The 14,286-nt window shown below is 39.7% G+C and overlaps 1 protein-coding gene across 1 annotated transcript in view; it reads right to left on the reverse strand.

The window, feature by feature from the left end:
• The window catches only part of ctnnd2a (catenin (cadherin-associated protein), delta 2a), a 302,877-nt gene that overhangs the window by 88,830 nt on the left and 199,761 nt on the right, over window positions 1-14,286 (reverse strand). Inside the window, 1 exon segment of the mRNA XM_042510566.1 lies at window positions 6,573-6,705. Coding sequence (XP_042366500.1) covers window positions 6,573-6,705 — 133 coding nt within the window.

Raw genomic sequence — 14,286 nt, forward strand, 5'->3', positions numbered from 1 at the left:
TGGCTGTGGGTATTTGTAGCATTCAAACACTAATCCATCACATGATTTTGTAAACCATCATCACAGTTAAATCTCAATCATCAATACTATCAAACTTCAAATGGAAGATCAACGATGCATTCATAGTGCTCCTGTCGAAACAGACGTTAAATACTGCTTCACAACAATAGAATAAATGATTACTTGAAGGGTGATGTATGTAAATAAAACAATGAAATAATCAGTCATAAAATCTTGCCTGCAAAATAATTAAACAATCAGTAAAATTAGCACCTAAAAGCAGTGTTATCAGTCTTTCAAAATATTTTTAATCTCATCCATATCTCTTAATCGGCAGGTATTTCAGCTAAAACTGTGTGCACGCCTGGTGATATTCTCTGTTTATAAATACCAGTTTATGCTTGGGGGAAAAGTGTATGCTTTTTTATGTGTACACATGTATGCATCTGGTCCCAGATTATGGAGAGTGACAGGTAATGTTACCAAGAAAAAATGATGGATTTCTTTTACAAGCCATCAACAAACTCAGGGCACTCTGGACCACTGAACCAAAGAGAACAAACCAGGCACATTCAATAAAGGTTACCTGGAGGGTAGTTCAACCCTGTGGCGAGGGATTAACAAGAGTTTTGCTTAAGTTGAAAAACAAAAACAGAAAAAAAAACCTTCCATTATTGATGGAAGAGGCTTTTCTCTGTTGCTTTATGTAAAAAATATAAAAAGACACTTGGCATATAGTTGCCAGTGGTGGAAACTGACCCAAAAGGAAAAAAAAAACAAAAAACATTACACTCATAACAGTGGAAAATGGCATTTATGGTATGCACTGTGTAAAGAGGGACAGAAGCATGCAGTATTATTACAGTATTCGCCATGGATCATTCACTCTGTCTTTCTCATCTCTCATGCTGATGTCTGTTGAACAGATATTCACAGCTTGCACAGTTCATGGTCTTAAAATCTAAAATAAGATTTTTACCCTATTGACTTTACCTCATTGGCTGTCTCTCACAACAAACAATAAAACACTGAGGCTAAAGCAGATCTCACTGAGAGTAATGTGAGCAAGGGTCTCTGTATTTACACTACACTATAATTAAGCATTAAAAATAAAGAAACCATTTCATTAAAAGGTGGGAGGAGGAGAAATTAAGGTAACTGATAATGTAACGATAAAGTTGGAGAGACGCACAGTTATATATGAGATGTGAACTAAACAAAATGATTGTGTGTAAGAAGGAGGGGAGGGTGGGGGTGGAGGTGTGACACAGAGTCAGAGGGCACGTTCTTCTCCCTTCAACCGGTCTGTTGGATAAATGGATATCGACAAGGCTGCTGCACAAAATGAATTACAGATGTGACTGAACTTTAGTGTGTGTGTGTGTGTGTGTGTGTGTGTGTGTGCCTGAAGGGGATGCTGACATGTCAGGGGGCTTGTGAATATATGTACTGTGTGTGTTTGTGTGAAGTGTAGGTAACTGTTTGCAAGTGTGAATCTAAGTACGTGTGTGTCTGTGTGTGCCTGTGTGTGTGTGTGGGTGGGTGGGTTGGGAGTATATGTGTGTATGTGTCTGGAGCAGCTATAAATGATGCTGAAGATGAATTTGCCAAGCTGACTCTGTGGTCAACTGTAATCTGAGCTGAGGCCAGACCTCCATCTGCCCTGACAAAGACACACACACACACACACACACACACACACACACGCACGCACACGCGCACACACACACACACACACACACACACACACACACACACACACACACGCACTGCACACTCTCTCTGTTCATCCGAATGTAAACAGGCATATGTGAAGGCACAGAACATAAGTATGGGACCTTAAATGAACTACACAGACTCATCCAAACACACACATTCTCTCACACAAATGCACACACACATACACACAACCTGTGATGAAACAGGTACACCAGCGCACACACGTCTGCCATCCAGAGACAAATTGCTGCTTAATCATCTTTCTCCGTGCCGCATTAGTGTTACCAGATCCAAGATACCAGAAAGCAATATTTTCTTGTTTTCTTCTCCTTTTTTGCTCCTTTTCCCGCTCTATCACCTCTGCTCCTGTCTCTCCCCCTCCTCTCTTTGCACCCACAGAGCATCTCTTTAGCGACAAACAGCAGCCATGTTGTGGCTGTATTTAGCTGCTCAGTGTCTCCTGCCATCTGTGTCTGTCTGGCTGGCTGGAAATAAGAGAAAAGTCTATCGTCTCAGAACAAATAACTGCCTTCTAAATTCATAATGCTTGTATGGCACAAGCTATTGTTGGAAATCACCCTTTATGCCAATCCAAGAACCAAGTGCTTCTTTCGAAAAATAACAATAATTCTTATTTTATTCGTTTTTCTAACTGAAATAAGATTTTATTGTTGTGTTACTGTCATGCTATGGAAATAACACACTACTTGAAGCTCTAATTAACTTTTTTTTGTAATATAACAGCTAAGGGAGTTTTAAGTGAGCAGCTCTGAGCACAGCTTATTGCTTGAAGATATCCAATTAGAAAGAAAGATCTTGAGGTGACTATTCAATATCCTGAAAATATATTGTCAAGTAATGGCCTGAAATTACCTGCCACACTTTCAAAATTACCATAATTTGATTCCATTTTGTGATCATTATGGTGTTTTGTAAGAGTAGCTGTCAAATTTTTAAATGACATCTCTGGTTTTGGAATGAAAAGCATTGATTTAATAATGACTAGAAATGTTCAGTGGATACCTGCATGAGCCAAGATATGTTCTCAACAATTCAAGACAGCAGGAGCAGCAGGACAAAACTGTGACCCCCTTAAATAAAGTGTTCAGGCAGAGGATCTCTGTGTCCTTTAAGAAAAACATCCACTGTGCGGTCTGCCAAGTTTTGGAAGAAAAAAATAAAGTCAAAATGCATTAACTGTCCCTTTATTAAATAATCGTCTTTGACATCTACTTTGATATGAATCCCTGGGTAACAAAGCTGTCATGTTATTTGCCAATGACATGCATATTCAACTACTGCTGTCGAAGGTTATTTTTAAAACAGACAAGTTAACAGATTCAAACACACACACAAACACACACACAGCAGAGCCTGGTCCCCAAGAACACAGCTCAGCCTTGCTTCCATTATTTTCTAGTGGTCACTTGCAGTATTACGGAGAAAAAAAATCCCCTGAAGCGGACCCAAAAAAGTGTTTTCCCCATAGGTCACCATTAAAAAAACAGACATCTGAAAAACTGTTGACTAGACATTTCAAATTGCAAAACAAGGTAAATTTTAAAGTTGTCTATTGTGAATAGTGGCGCCATGGTTGTTTTATTTTTGTAAAACTTTCATTAAGGTGAGAAAAGCAATTTAAAAATCTATGACATCATCACAATGTATAGTGTCTATAAGCCAAGCAGAAACTAACAGGTGGGGCATATTCATATTCAGTGGGCCGCATACCACAAAAGTAGACCCGGAAGCAAGGAACCTTTTTTGGCGTATGCACTAGGTGAGCAACTCCATTGCAATGAATAAATGCCATCTTGGTATGCCATATCTAGCTACTGTTACACATCTATGAGGAGACCTCAGTCACTAAGCACTGTCTTAATAGCATGTGACATTTCAAAATTAACATTTACTATAAGGCTGTGTGACATCCATTTTATATCTGACACAGTTAATGTGTCATGCACTAACACTTTATTTTTTATCCCAATAGAAAATTTAAGATACGTTAGATGTGAAATATTACAATACAATTATTCTGTGGCAAAATAACAACTCTGTCTGCTCTGCTTCCAAAAGTAATCAATCAGTTCTAATTACTTCACAAAAATGAACCAATTTCTACAAAAAATAACCACTTAAAACCATGTCCTTTTCCTGGTCTCTGCTTTTTACACTTCCCTGTCAGCAGATTGAACTGACGCCAAATGTGTCAAATTAAGTTAAAAAATAGTCTCCTAACAAAACCGTTATGGAATTTAATGAGGACAAGTGATGGAAGGCACTGTGAACTCTCCGATGGAGCTATGTTAAATATAACTGGATACACGCTTTTTGTGAAGTAAACAATAAAAAAAGAGCATTGATCCAAAAAAGATTGGATTGACAGAAGAAATCTGTCTTCAAGTTTCTGTAATCTTAATCTTAATCAGTGGAATGTCTGTCTACATTAAATTCTTGCTAAGAGAAAGGCCAAGGAGTGAGATGTCGATAGGTGGATGAGAAAAAGAAAGAATTATTACTGAATTATCAAATAATTCCATCCCATTTCTACTTAGAAATTACAGCCAAAGAGCAGGTCACTGAAAAAAGGCAAAAGTTATCTCAGCCTCGAAGAATTAATAAAACATCATTTATTTCTTTGCCTGTTGAAAGCAGAGAGAGTCAAAGGCAAAGTCAACCGTTTTTATTTGATGTATATCGTATTTTTCTTGCCTTTATTGCCCCTGCATGTGTTTTATAGCCTTCGGAAAAGAACAAAGACAGCCATACAGACATGTACTCTTCAACTGTGAAACTTGTTGAAAAGACATTTAACGCTCGCCCCGACCCTTGAAGATCCACCAAGATCTACGTAAAAGGTTTGCAGCAAACAAAAGAGGCGTTTTAATTACATCAAGCAACAAGTTGAGAAAACCTCAATCATGAAATCAACTACCATTCACAGACAGTCTTATGAAGGCCATGAAATGTTTATTTTGTTCTCCAACTTTCTTTTCAAATTTCCTTTGATTGAAATTTAATGAATACTGCCTGAAATAAGGAAGATCTGAGAAAAAACAACGTCAATGAGAGTCAAGGTGTTCCAAGATGCGCTCAATCATTCATGTGATGGATGTACAGTTCACACACACCTGTGTTACGGCCTCTTAGGGTGATCAAACGCAAGACGATAAAAGGCGCTGTTGAGTTTCAAAACACTTCAAAATAGAGGGGAGGAAGCAGAACTGTTTTCACTCAAGTGTGACAAGAAAAAAATGCTGAACACTGTGAAAAGCAGCACTATTATAATGGAGAAATTAGAAAAAAGTAAACACTACCGGTAACAGCTAGAGGTTCATTGCTTTGTTTCAAGGGTAACAGTGCTTTAACATACATTTTTATCATAACAAAACAAATCCATTTCTCTCATCACAGTATTAATGTAATATCTTCCAACAAAAGGATCTTTAACCAAACTAATATCCCATATCTGGCTTAGGGATCGTCTGTCAAGTTTATTTTTCATTAAAAACTATTTACAAAGTACAGTTGAGGGCACATTTCTTCATGTGTCTTATTGCATCAATGTGCGCATGCTGCATTTTGTCACTGTACACATGTGTGGCAGCATGTAGATACATGCGTGTGTGCCTGCTTTTTATTTGATGTGATGCAAAGCGTCAGTTTTGGCTGGTTGATATCTCCTCCAGATTTAATTTGTGTAAATAGTGTTTAGCAGCGCCCTGGGGCCTGAACAAAACAATCAAAGAGACTGATGAAGGCAGGCCGAAGCATCCGCTGTCAATATACAGTAGCTATTTTCTCCATTGTTGGACACCTCCATTCAGGGAATAATTATACCCATTACAAAAGACACAAACACTTTCAGAGCTATGTGGATGAGGGGGGTGGAAGTGGAGTGCAATGTTGTTGTATGTTAGTGTGACTGCATATCTGCATCTGCATATTTGTGTTTTGGTTTGTGGGGGTGGGTAAATGGGTCGGTGTGAATGGATATTAGCTGTGTCTTTGTGTCTAATTGCCTGTATTTGCAGATATTAATTTTTTCTTTTTCTTTTTACCGGTTCACATATTGAGCTTTTGGGATTGTGTGTTAAGCTTGTTTGCATTTGTGCGCATCATGCTTGTGTGTTTCTTTGTATTTATGCATGAATGAGCGTTTATAGCAATGTGGAATCACTTTTCAATGAGGCTGCAGTAGCAGCTATTGACCGACTCTACTGAAATTAATTTCATGAAAAGAAAAAAGAAAAGAAAATTCAACGCCATTGCCTGCACGTACTGGTAAATTGATTTTGTGGGGTAATGTAGGGCGGAGCAGTGTTTGTGTTTGTGTGTTGAGGGGCATGTGAAGAAAGAGAAAAAAGACTGTGTATTTGTGAGTGTAGATGTGTGTATCTGCATGTGCTGCTGTCATTGATTTTGAGCACTGCTTGCCTTATTAAAGGGTTTATTAGACAGTTCCAAGGGTCTTCCTTCCAAAATTGCTTTTGAGAGACAATCTTGTGACTTTGGGACTAATTGAACTTCACTGCCACGATAGATACTACTCAATAGAAGGCACAGCTTAGGGATGTTGAGTGTGGCGAGTTTTATCATGCAGAACATCACTTTGGAACTGGTTAGTTAAAGCACTATGTCTTGAAAGAAGCTGCATGAAAATGCAAAACAGCCCGAGCTGTTTGGACCACAACTCATATGAAGGTATTCACTTGGTTCTTTGTACAAAGCTTTTATGGGTTTTATCATTCAAAATACACTCATTCCCTTCTCTACTACACTGATCTTAATCAAATACTCTCTCTCTCACACACAAACACACACACACACACACACACACACATACAAACCTCGGCTTTGATCTTGTTGTCTCCGAAGCAGAGATGCTGAAGGTAGGCTGCAGCATTGGACTGCACCGATGGGAACTGGTGCTGTAACATCTGGATCACCTCTGGCAGCTCCGGATCTCTCCACCCAAACTCTCTGCACAGAGACAGACACACAGAGGCACTTTGATTCCTGCAGCACTTTAACAAAGCATTTCACCCAAACACAGGAGATTACCTCAAAGTAGTCCAATAAAATCACAGACTCCTTTCCAAACACACCCAGAGCTACACACACTCACACGTTCGCTTACATGGTTATATACACAAGGAAAGACAGACATGTATAGATAAAAAAGCAGGGTGTGAATAAGAGAGAGAATTAGATATAAAAATCTGCTTTGTTCTGTTTTCAACAAAAGAGCTCTCTTCTAACGGGAGAGGGCTTCAAAAGTTAAGCAACACAGCGGGACGGAAACGATGCAATTTAAACACTGAATGGCCAATTTGCCAAAACATTGTCATTTCTACCCATCACAGGAAATAAGAGCAAGTGTAGGTTAGGCAAGCAGGCTAAGCAGATGCCATCCATGAACACTGTTAAAAATACATGGAGAAAATTCTGGCTCCGATTCTGTTTACAAATAGCTCAAAAAGAGTTGAGTTCACCTGAAAGAACAACACTCTTTTCAAGTCCTTCAACATTCTACAGCCAGATGATTCAACTCATAGTGGCTGCATAAAAGTATTACATCTGTGTTTTAAGTAAAATAGCAAAGTGTCACTCACAAAGGCTTCGAGGAGACGCAAGGACAAAAAAACACAGCACACAGTTGTTTGTGGTGTGATTTTATGCAAAATGCAAAGTACAGTAGCAAAAACAACAAACTGAGCATGGTGTTAGTTCAGGCAGGCCACGTTGTCAAGCCCAGCTCACATCCCAGCTACATCAGCTGATCTCAAGCAGCTCAATCAGCTGATGGATCCCATAATTCCCTTTTATGCAACCAATTAGCAATTTCATCTAGGGCACCTTATTTAAGCTGCTTTAGCCTACCTTCTATTGCTGCTTCCTCTGAAACCCGCCTCGACCCCAGCTCCTCCTTGTCATGATGTGTCTGACTTATCAGTGTCATTTCTGTTTGTCACTGGTGCTTGCTTTTTTCTGAACCCAGGGGGTCTTTGCTGCCGCTCTCCCTTGCTTTCCATATATGCATATGGAAGGGCAGGGAGGTGTGCTCTCCCCACCTTAGGCTTTCCACATAGGCACACATAGGTCCCAGAGCAGACTGCCATATATCATACTGCACATAGAAATAAAGATTTCCTTGACTACAGTGGTCCTGACTAAACTGTATATATTGTTTTGAACCAAAGCAGTTGGCAAAAATGATGATCTAGGGATTACCATGTTGAAGATAATTTCAGTACAACCACCAATTGCCACAAATCCAGAAATAGTTAAAGGAAACTTTGAAAAAGGGGTAAAAAGTTGAAGAACTGCACAGCACAGCATTACTAATGCCTGCATGCTGTCTGCAGTGTGAGTGGTATGAGTTATGTTCTATACTTTCTACCATTAGCAGTTTACACTCCTATGAGCACACTGGACAAAGTGAAATAAATGTTTTGTCCCTTGGTAATACCCAGGAAATGGTCTACTTTATTGTATTATCCCCTGCTGATAATTGTTTTGCTACGGTCCCCCAAATGAGAAAATTATGACTGTGCAAGAAAGTGTGGGCGAATGTGTGTGTGCACATGTGTGCACGAGTGTGTGTCTCCACACTCTACTGTAATATTTTCTCCAATAACCACTTTGTAAACTGTTTCTCTGTTACTTCCCTTCTCTCTCTTCCTCTCACTGCTTTCAGAAAACTGTCAACTCTCAATGCCATCTGAAGAAAACCTATGTTGAAAATTTTGCCGCTCCCATCGATTGTGGAGTTTGAGGATTGATTTTGTTGTTTCTGCTTTCATGCTCACTGTTCTGTGCCAAAATGCAGCTCACTGTAATCCCCATCAAGTCATCATGAAAAACGTTGATTTATTTTGCCTCCTAGCTCAGCCTTCCAAAACATGAAAATGTGGTAAATATGGGACATTTGACCTGCTTGGAGAGTTAAAATTGATGGGGCAGATGATTGTGTGTGTGCCTGAAGTTGTTGCGGCAGAAAATGAAGCCTCGACACTGTAACTCTCATCTGTCAGATCAAGCGAACGCGGTCTACGAAACATCTGTGAAAAGCAGAACATTCACGGGGAGTAAACATGGCTCTCAAAGATAAAGCAAGCTCCAGCGTGGACGGCTCTTTATCTGCCAAATGATAAGTGTTCGTTCAGCCAGAAAGCAGGACTGAAGGAGGAAGGTAGAGGAGAGATAGAGAGAGGGAGGAAGAGGGAGGGATTCCCAAGGCATTTAGGGGATTTAGGAGGAGAGACCCTCAAACAACGGCCTTTAAATCACACAGCCAGATACCATCGGGCCAGTTTGTTTGTTTATGTGTGTGTGTGTGTGTGTGTGAGTGAGTGAGTGTGTGGCAAGATTAAGATAGGATCATGATGTGTGTTTATGTGGACACAATTGCCTCTGTGCCTGTTTGTCTCGGTGTGAGTTTATGTCCGTCACTGTTTGTGTGTGTGTGTGCGCACTTGTATTCATATTCATCTGTTTGTACTTCCACATATATCTGATGATGTGTTAATGTGCATGGCTGTGCATGTGTGTGTGGTGCGTGTCATCCATCCCCTGCAGCCTCCCAGCTCTGTCAGTGTAGTTAATAGAAAGCAGAGTGATCTGCTGATAAGATAAGCATCGTGGCTCGCCATTAATTAAAAACCCCTGGCAGGGAGAGAGACAGAGTGAGAGGAACAGAGGCAGGGGAGAGGAAACACAGAGGGAGAATGAGAATGAAGAAGGGGAAAAGAGAAGCATTCAAAGGCGACTGTGGGCACAAAGGGCAAGAGGAAGCTGGTAGGGAGATGGAACAATAAAAATAAAGGCATGGAGAGAGGAAAACAATCGTCAGATGAGATGCCAGTCATGTCGACACAGGTGCTAATGAGAGCTACAGCCCTGGTAGATGCACCACTAGGCGACAAGCCAGTGACGTGAAACAGCGGGATGCAAACCGAGAGGGATACAGCCCGCAAAAGGGAGAATTGATCAAAGAGGCACTGCCAACAAAACTGCAGAGCTCACACTAAATACCCACACAACTTTTGAGGAATCTGCAACAATATGCTGCCGCTTGTGTGCTATATTCTTTATGTTGTTATTTCATGTCTTGTGTGGTAATAAATACCACACAGTACAATTTGTTGACTTGCTTTTTTTTTTTTAAAAAAAACCCTGATGTTCTTGATATGACACGCCGCTGGGTACGAGAATAAATTAGGGGGTACTGTTGGCACGCAGAGCTCCGTGTTCCTGGTTAGACGGGTTACTTTGCCATCTCTTGAGGCATGCGGAGGCGTGATGCAGCGAAATACTTTGAATGGAAACACTAGGTATGGCAGGAGAGCAGTCTGACATACTGAGAATAAAGGCAGGTGGCAAGGGAGATTGTGGGGGAGGGAGGGTGGAGGCAGAGACAGAGTGATATAACTGGGACATAGGAAAAGACTGCTGTGTGATGGTGGGGCTTTGATGCAGTGTCACACACACACACACACACACACGCACACACACACATGCGCGCGCACGCACGCATGGGCGGGAGGCAAAATGTGACAGAAGAGTACAACACATGAAAATGCAAGATTCATCAAAGGATTTCTTTCCTTTCATGAAAACTTCTCTTCATATCTCTCTCTTTTCAAGCTCAGGTCTCATGAGAGAGCTGAACCTTTGTCTGAATTCCCAAAATGACCACTGATACATCGATATATGTATGTGCACCCACACAGAGTGAGAAAACAAAGCTCAGCTCATCTGATTTGAAAAAAAAAACACTGATTAGACACACACACGCACACAATTACAATAGCTGTGTGTTAAACAAGGCTGATTTCCACACAGATTGGCTGATTGTTGCTGCTGCTCCCCTGGCTGAGGAAAGCTGCAGGTGGAGGGAGAGACATGAGTGACAGCAATACATCTTCCCACTGTTGCATCATTCACTGTCATGTTCCCCGTATCCCTGAACTCAATTGAATGAAATGGCAGAGGCACGGTGAACAAGGATGAATTATGTAATGAAAAATGTGATAAATAACAACAAAGCTGAAGTAAGATGAGTGCCATTGAGTTATAAAGTTTAGTGTTCATGAAGAGTCAAATTGCACATGAGGGCAGCTGAGTGGAATGGCCTTGTGCACAGTCACTATGAATACATTTATACCTGTTCCCGCACATAAAGTACATTACAGCAAAGCTAACGAACACATACACCATGAAACCATTACTCCAGAGAAGACCTGATATACAAAAAGTCAAACACACACCTGCACCTAAAACAGCCCACCTAAAAACAATCAATATCAGTCAAAGTGTATTTTATATAACATGTTCACCACTTTACCTTGCTGTCAGACCTCCCTTTCCAACAGGGATCTTTCTCAGGGAGATCTCAAAGCCGCAAGACTCCATTGAAAAAAATAATAATAATTTTACTTTGCAGAGCATGGGAGTTGCTGGTTTACTGTTGCCTTGATTGGTTAGTGCGTATTGTAAAGTGGAGAAATATTCCAAAAGCACAATATACAGGTGATAATGATTTTCAATTTTACGTGACTAAAATACATGTTGCTGCAGCTTTCATCCACAGCAGTTCATTGCTAAGCTTTAGTGCCGGTAGATTTCGTTTATCAAAGATGATAGCAAAGCAACACAGTACATAAAATAAGCTAAAAAAAGGAGTTAAAGAAAAATAATAAGAAGTTATAATCCTTGTAGGACAATTTATACTCTTTAGAGTCTGCATTTTTATCAAGAGCCAATAAATGTATCTTCAACTCCTTCTAACTGCACTTACTATTTTTACTTGCATACCCAAACACAAATTAAAAGGAAACAAGGGCCTGTATATGCAGTTATTTAATGTGCTGCAAAAGACAACATTTAATGAGCTCAGTGTCACTGTCTTAGATTGTCTTCTTTAGTTTTCTTTATTAAAATGATATAGTGAGATTGCTGAGCTATACACAGATCTTCCAATTGCTGTTTAAAGCTGCCTGCAATACTGAAATGCATTCATCATGTCACCAATTATCATAGATATTGCATGATAAAGCAGGACCAGAACCTTCCAACAGGGTCAATTACAAGTCCCATCAAATCATATTCATTTATAAACACCTTATTCAGTGAAAAACTTTTGACAGTGAAATGTTGGTGAAGATTATCAGTCATCCAGGTCATGGTGATTCTAAGTGCTATATCGCAGGCAACTGGACTTGCTTGAGTTTCTTAAAAGATATTTGCACCTCTCATCGGTGAAACCTCTTCAGTTCTTCTTCAGAGAACTGAAAAAAGTTCTCGGATGAGAAAGATTCATTGCACACTGTTTCATTTATTTGATGTTAATCTTCCTCATACGGTGCATGATTATGCACACAATTTCAAAAAACAAGGGTATTTGATTTGGGTCGCCTTGCCCAAATCACATCCATCAGCAGGGATCACAATGCATCTGGAGTGACAGCTCCACACAGGAAGCCTGTCCCGCTGGCCTTAATCTGATTGGACAAGGCCTGTCATGTCAGTTAACTGATTGGAGGGTCAGGAATGGACGGACTGGCAGTGTGCATACCAAAGCAGATGCTAATTAGGACCTGAGCATCAATCTTCATCACTGTGTTGGGACAGAGGGGGTGCAGAGAACGAGAGAGAAAGAGTAAGAGCAAGAGAGAGAGAGAGGGAGAGAGAGGGAGTGGGAGTGTGGGAGGTAGAGATGGAGAGAATAGAGAGAAAAAACAGGAGGAACAGCAGAAAGAGAGAAAATGCAATTTAGGTAATTTACTGCCTTTGTGATCAAATTTCTCCTGTTACTCTGGAGGAGCTGAACGAAAGTTTGACTTTGACTGAGGAGCAAATGGCGCACTTTTCAAATATTGCCTATTAAATCATTCTCACAGCCCACACTCACCTTTTTCCTCATTGTCTCATTCTCTTTATCTTTCACTGTCCTCTCTTTTCCTCTAATACACATTTTCTACCATTTCTTTTTGTCCTTTTTCTGTATAATTGTCAATAATCTCAGAAAATGTTTGAGTCTGCTTTAGAAGTGGTTTGGCTGAGTAAATGTAAATCTTGTTTAAACAGGACTGTGGCTATAGTGTTGTGTTTCTTTCCCGTGTGCATGCATGTGTGCAAATGCTCCTGTATGCATCTTTAGGTGGAGTGCATTAGTGAAGGTTATGTCAATACTGAGAAGATACTTCAGCAACTCCACCAAGAAACAGCAGTCAGAATAAGATGCAGGTGAAGATGAACAAACATTGACTCAAGTGCAGTGCTGGGCCTCCTTCATTAAAACAGCAACTTAATTAAGATGCTATCCGGGTAAATAGCCAACTCTGTTGATGTGTCCTTCTTAAAAGGTAAGTTTTAAGTTTTTCTGTGGAACATACGTTAAGGCCAGTGGGATTCATCTCAAGTGCTGAAGGTGGTAGTAGATTTGGGAAATAATTTAAGATGTATCTGTTTTTTTTCTTTACATCCTACAGCCTATATATATATATATATTTGTTTGTTTGTTTGTTTTGTTAAACAATATTACATTTGCCATTACATATGTTTCCTGTCAAGAGCAAGGTGAGAATATTGATCTGAACTCAATATGTATCATATTCATTTAACAGCTAACAACAAGAGTTAACACATTTATCACGAAAGGTACCTGCTGTTCCTTTGGTTGCTAAAAACTAGGGATGCACCAATTGTGAAATTCTGGGCCGATATTCATGGTAAAAGTAAAGATTTGGCCGATAGCCAATATTTTTTGTTTCTGTTGATTGTTTTTTGTTATTTATAACCCCCTTTGTGCTGGGGGAAAAAAGTATGCATATATATATATATAATTAATAACTTCCAGCATTAACAAGCTCTCCTCCTGCTGATTTTAACATGGATCATTTGTTAGTCTTAATTTATTTGATTTCTTTGTGATTTTTTTTTGTTTGCACTGCTGCTGAAAAGTCACAACACTGACTTTGGTTCTTTTTAACAATGACAATAAAGATCTTATCTTAACATGGATTTGTTGCCCACAAAGTAGCACTAAAAGGGAAACAATAGGGTGTGTTTGTGATAGTGAGTGAGTTTACTGCGTCTTTTCATCTTGAAGCAATCACAGCGAAGATCTCTGTTTGTCTCGATAAAAATGTTCAGCTGATAAATTGAATGCATCCCTATCTAAAAGCAAACACTGCATGGAATATGCAACTGAGCTGACAACAGTATATTGAGTGTGATACCATTGGGTTTATGCTATTGATTTCTGTTTATAAAAACACAGCAGCCCTTTCAATCTGCTGATAGTGTTTTGACCAGACTTTTCCAATGTCAACCAGGACAGCTGAGACCTGACCTGAAGCAGATGAATAGCAGAATATGGACAGCTTGTCCAATAACTGTAAATGTGTTGGTGTTGCACATCACAAAAAGTATTATCCATGTATAATATTATTGCTATATCACTACAAAATCATTATGGATACTGGCTTTACATTGTGTACAAAAGGAGGCATAAAAGCAGCTTATCATGGCTTCAGGAGCAGTTGCTTATTTGAAGTT

This window comes from Plectropomus leopardus, chromosome 21 (genome assembly GCF_008729295.1).
Source record: "Plectropomus leopardus isolate mb chromosome 21, YSFRI_Pleo_2.0, whole genome shotgun sequence".
In the NCBI taxonomy this organism is placed as follows: domain Eukaryota; kingdom Metazoa; phylum Chordata; class Actinopteri; order Perciformes; family Serranidae; genus Plectropomus; species Plectropomus leopardus.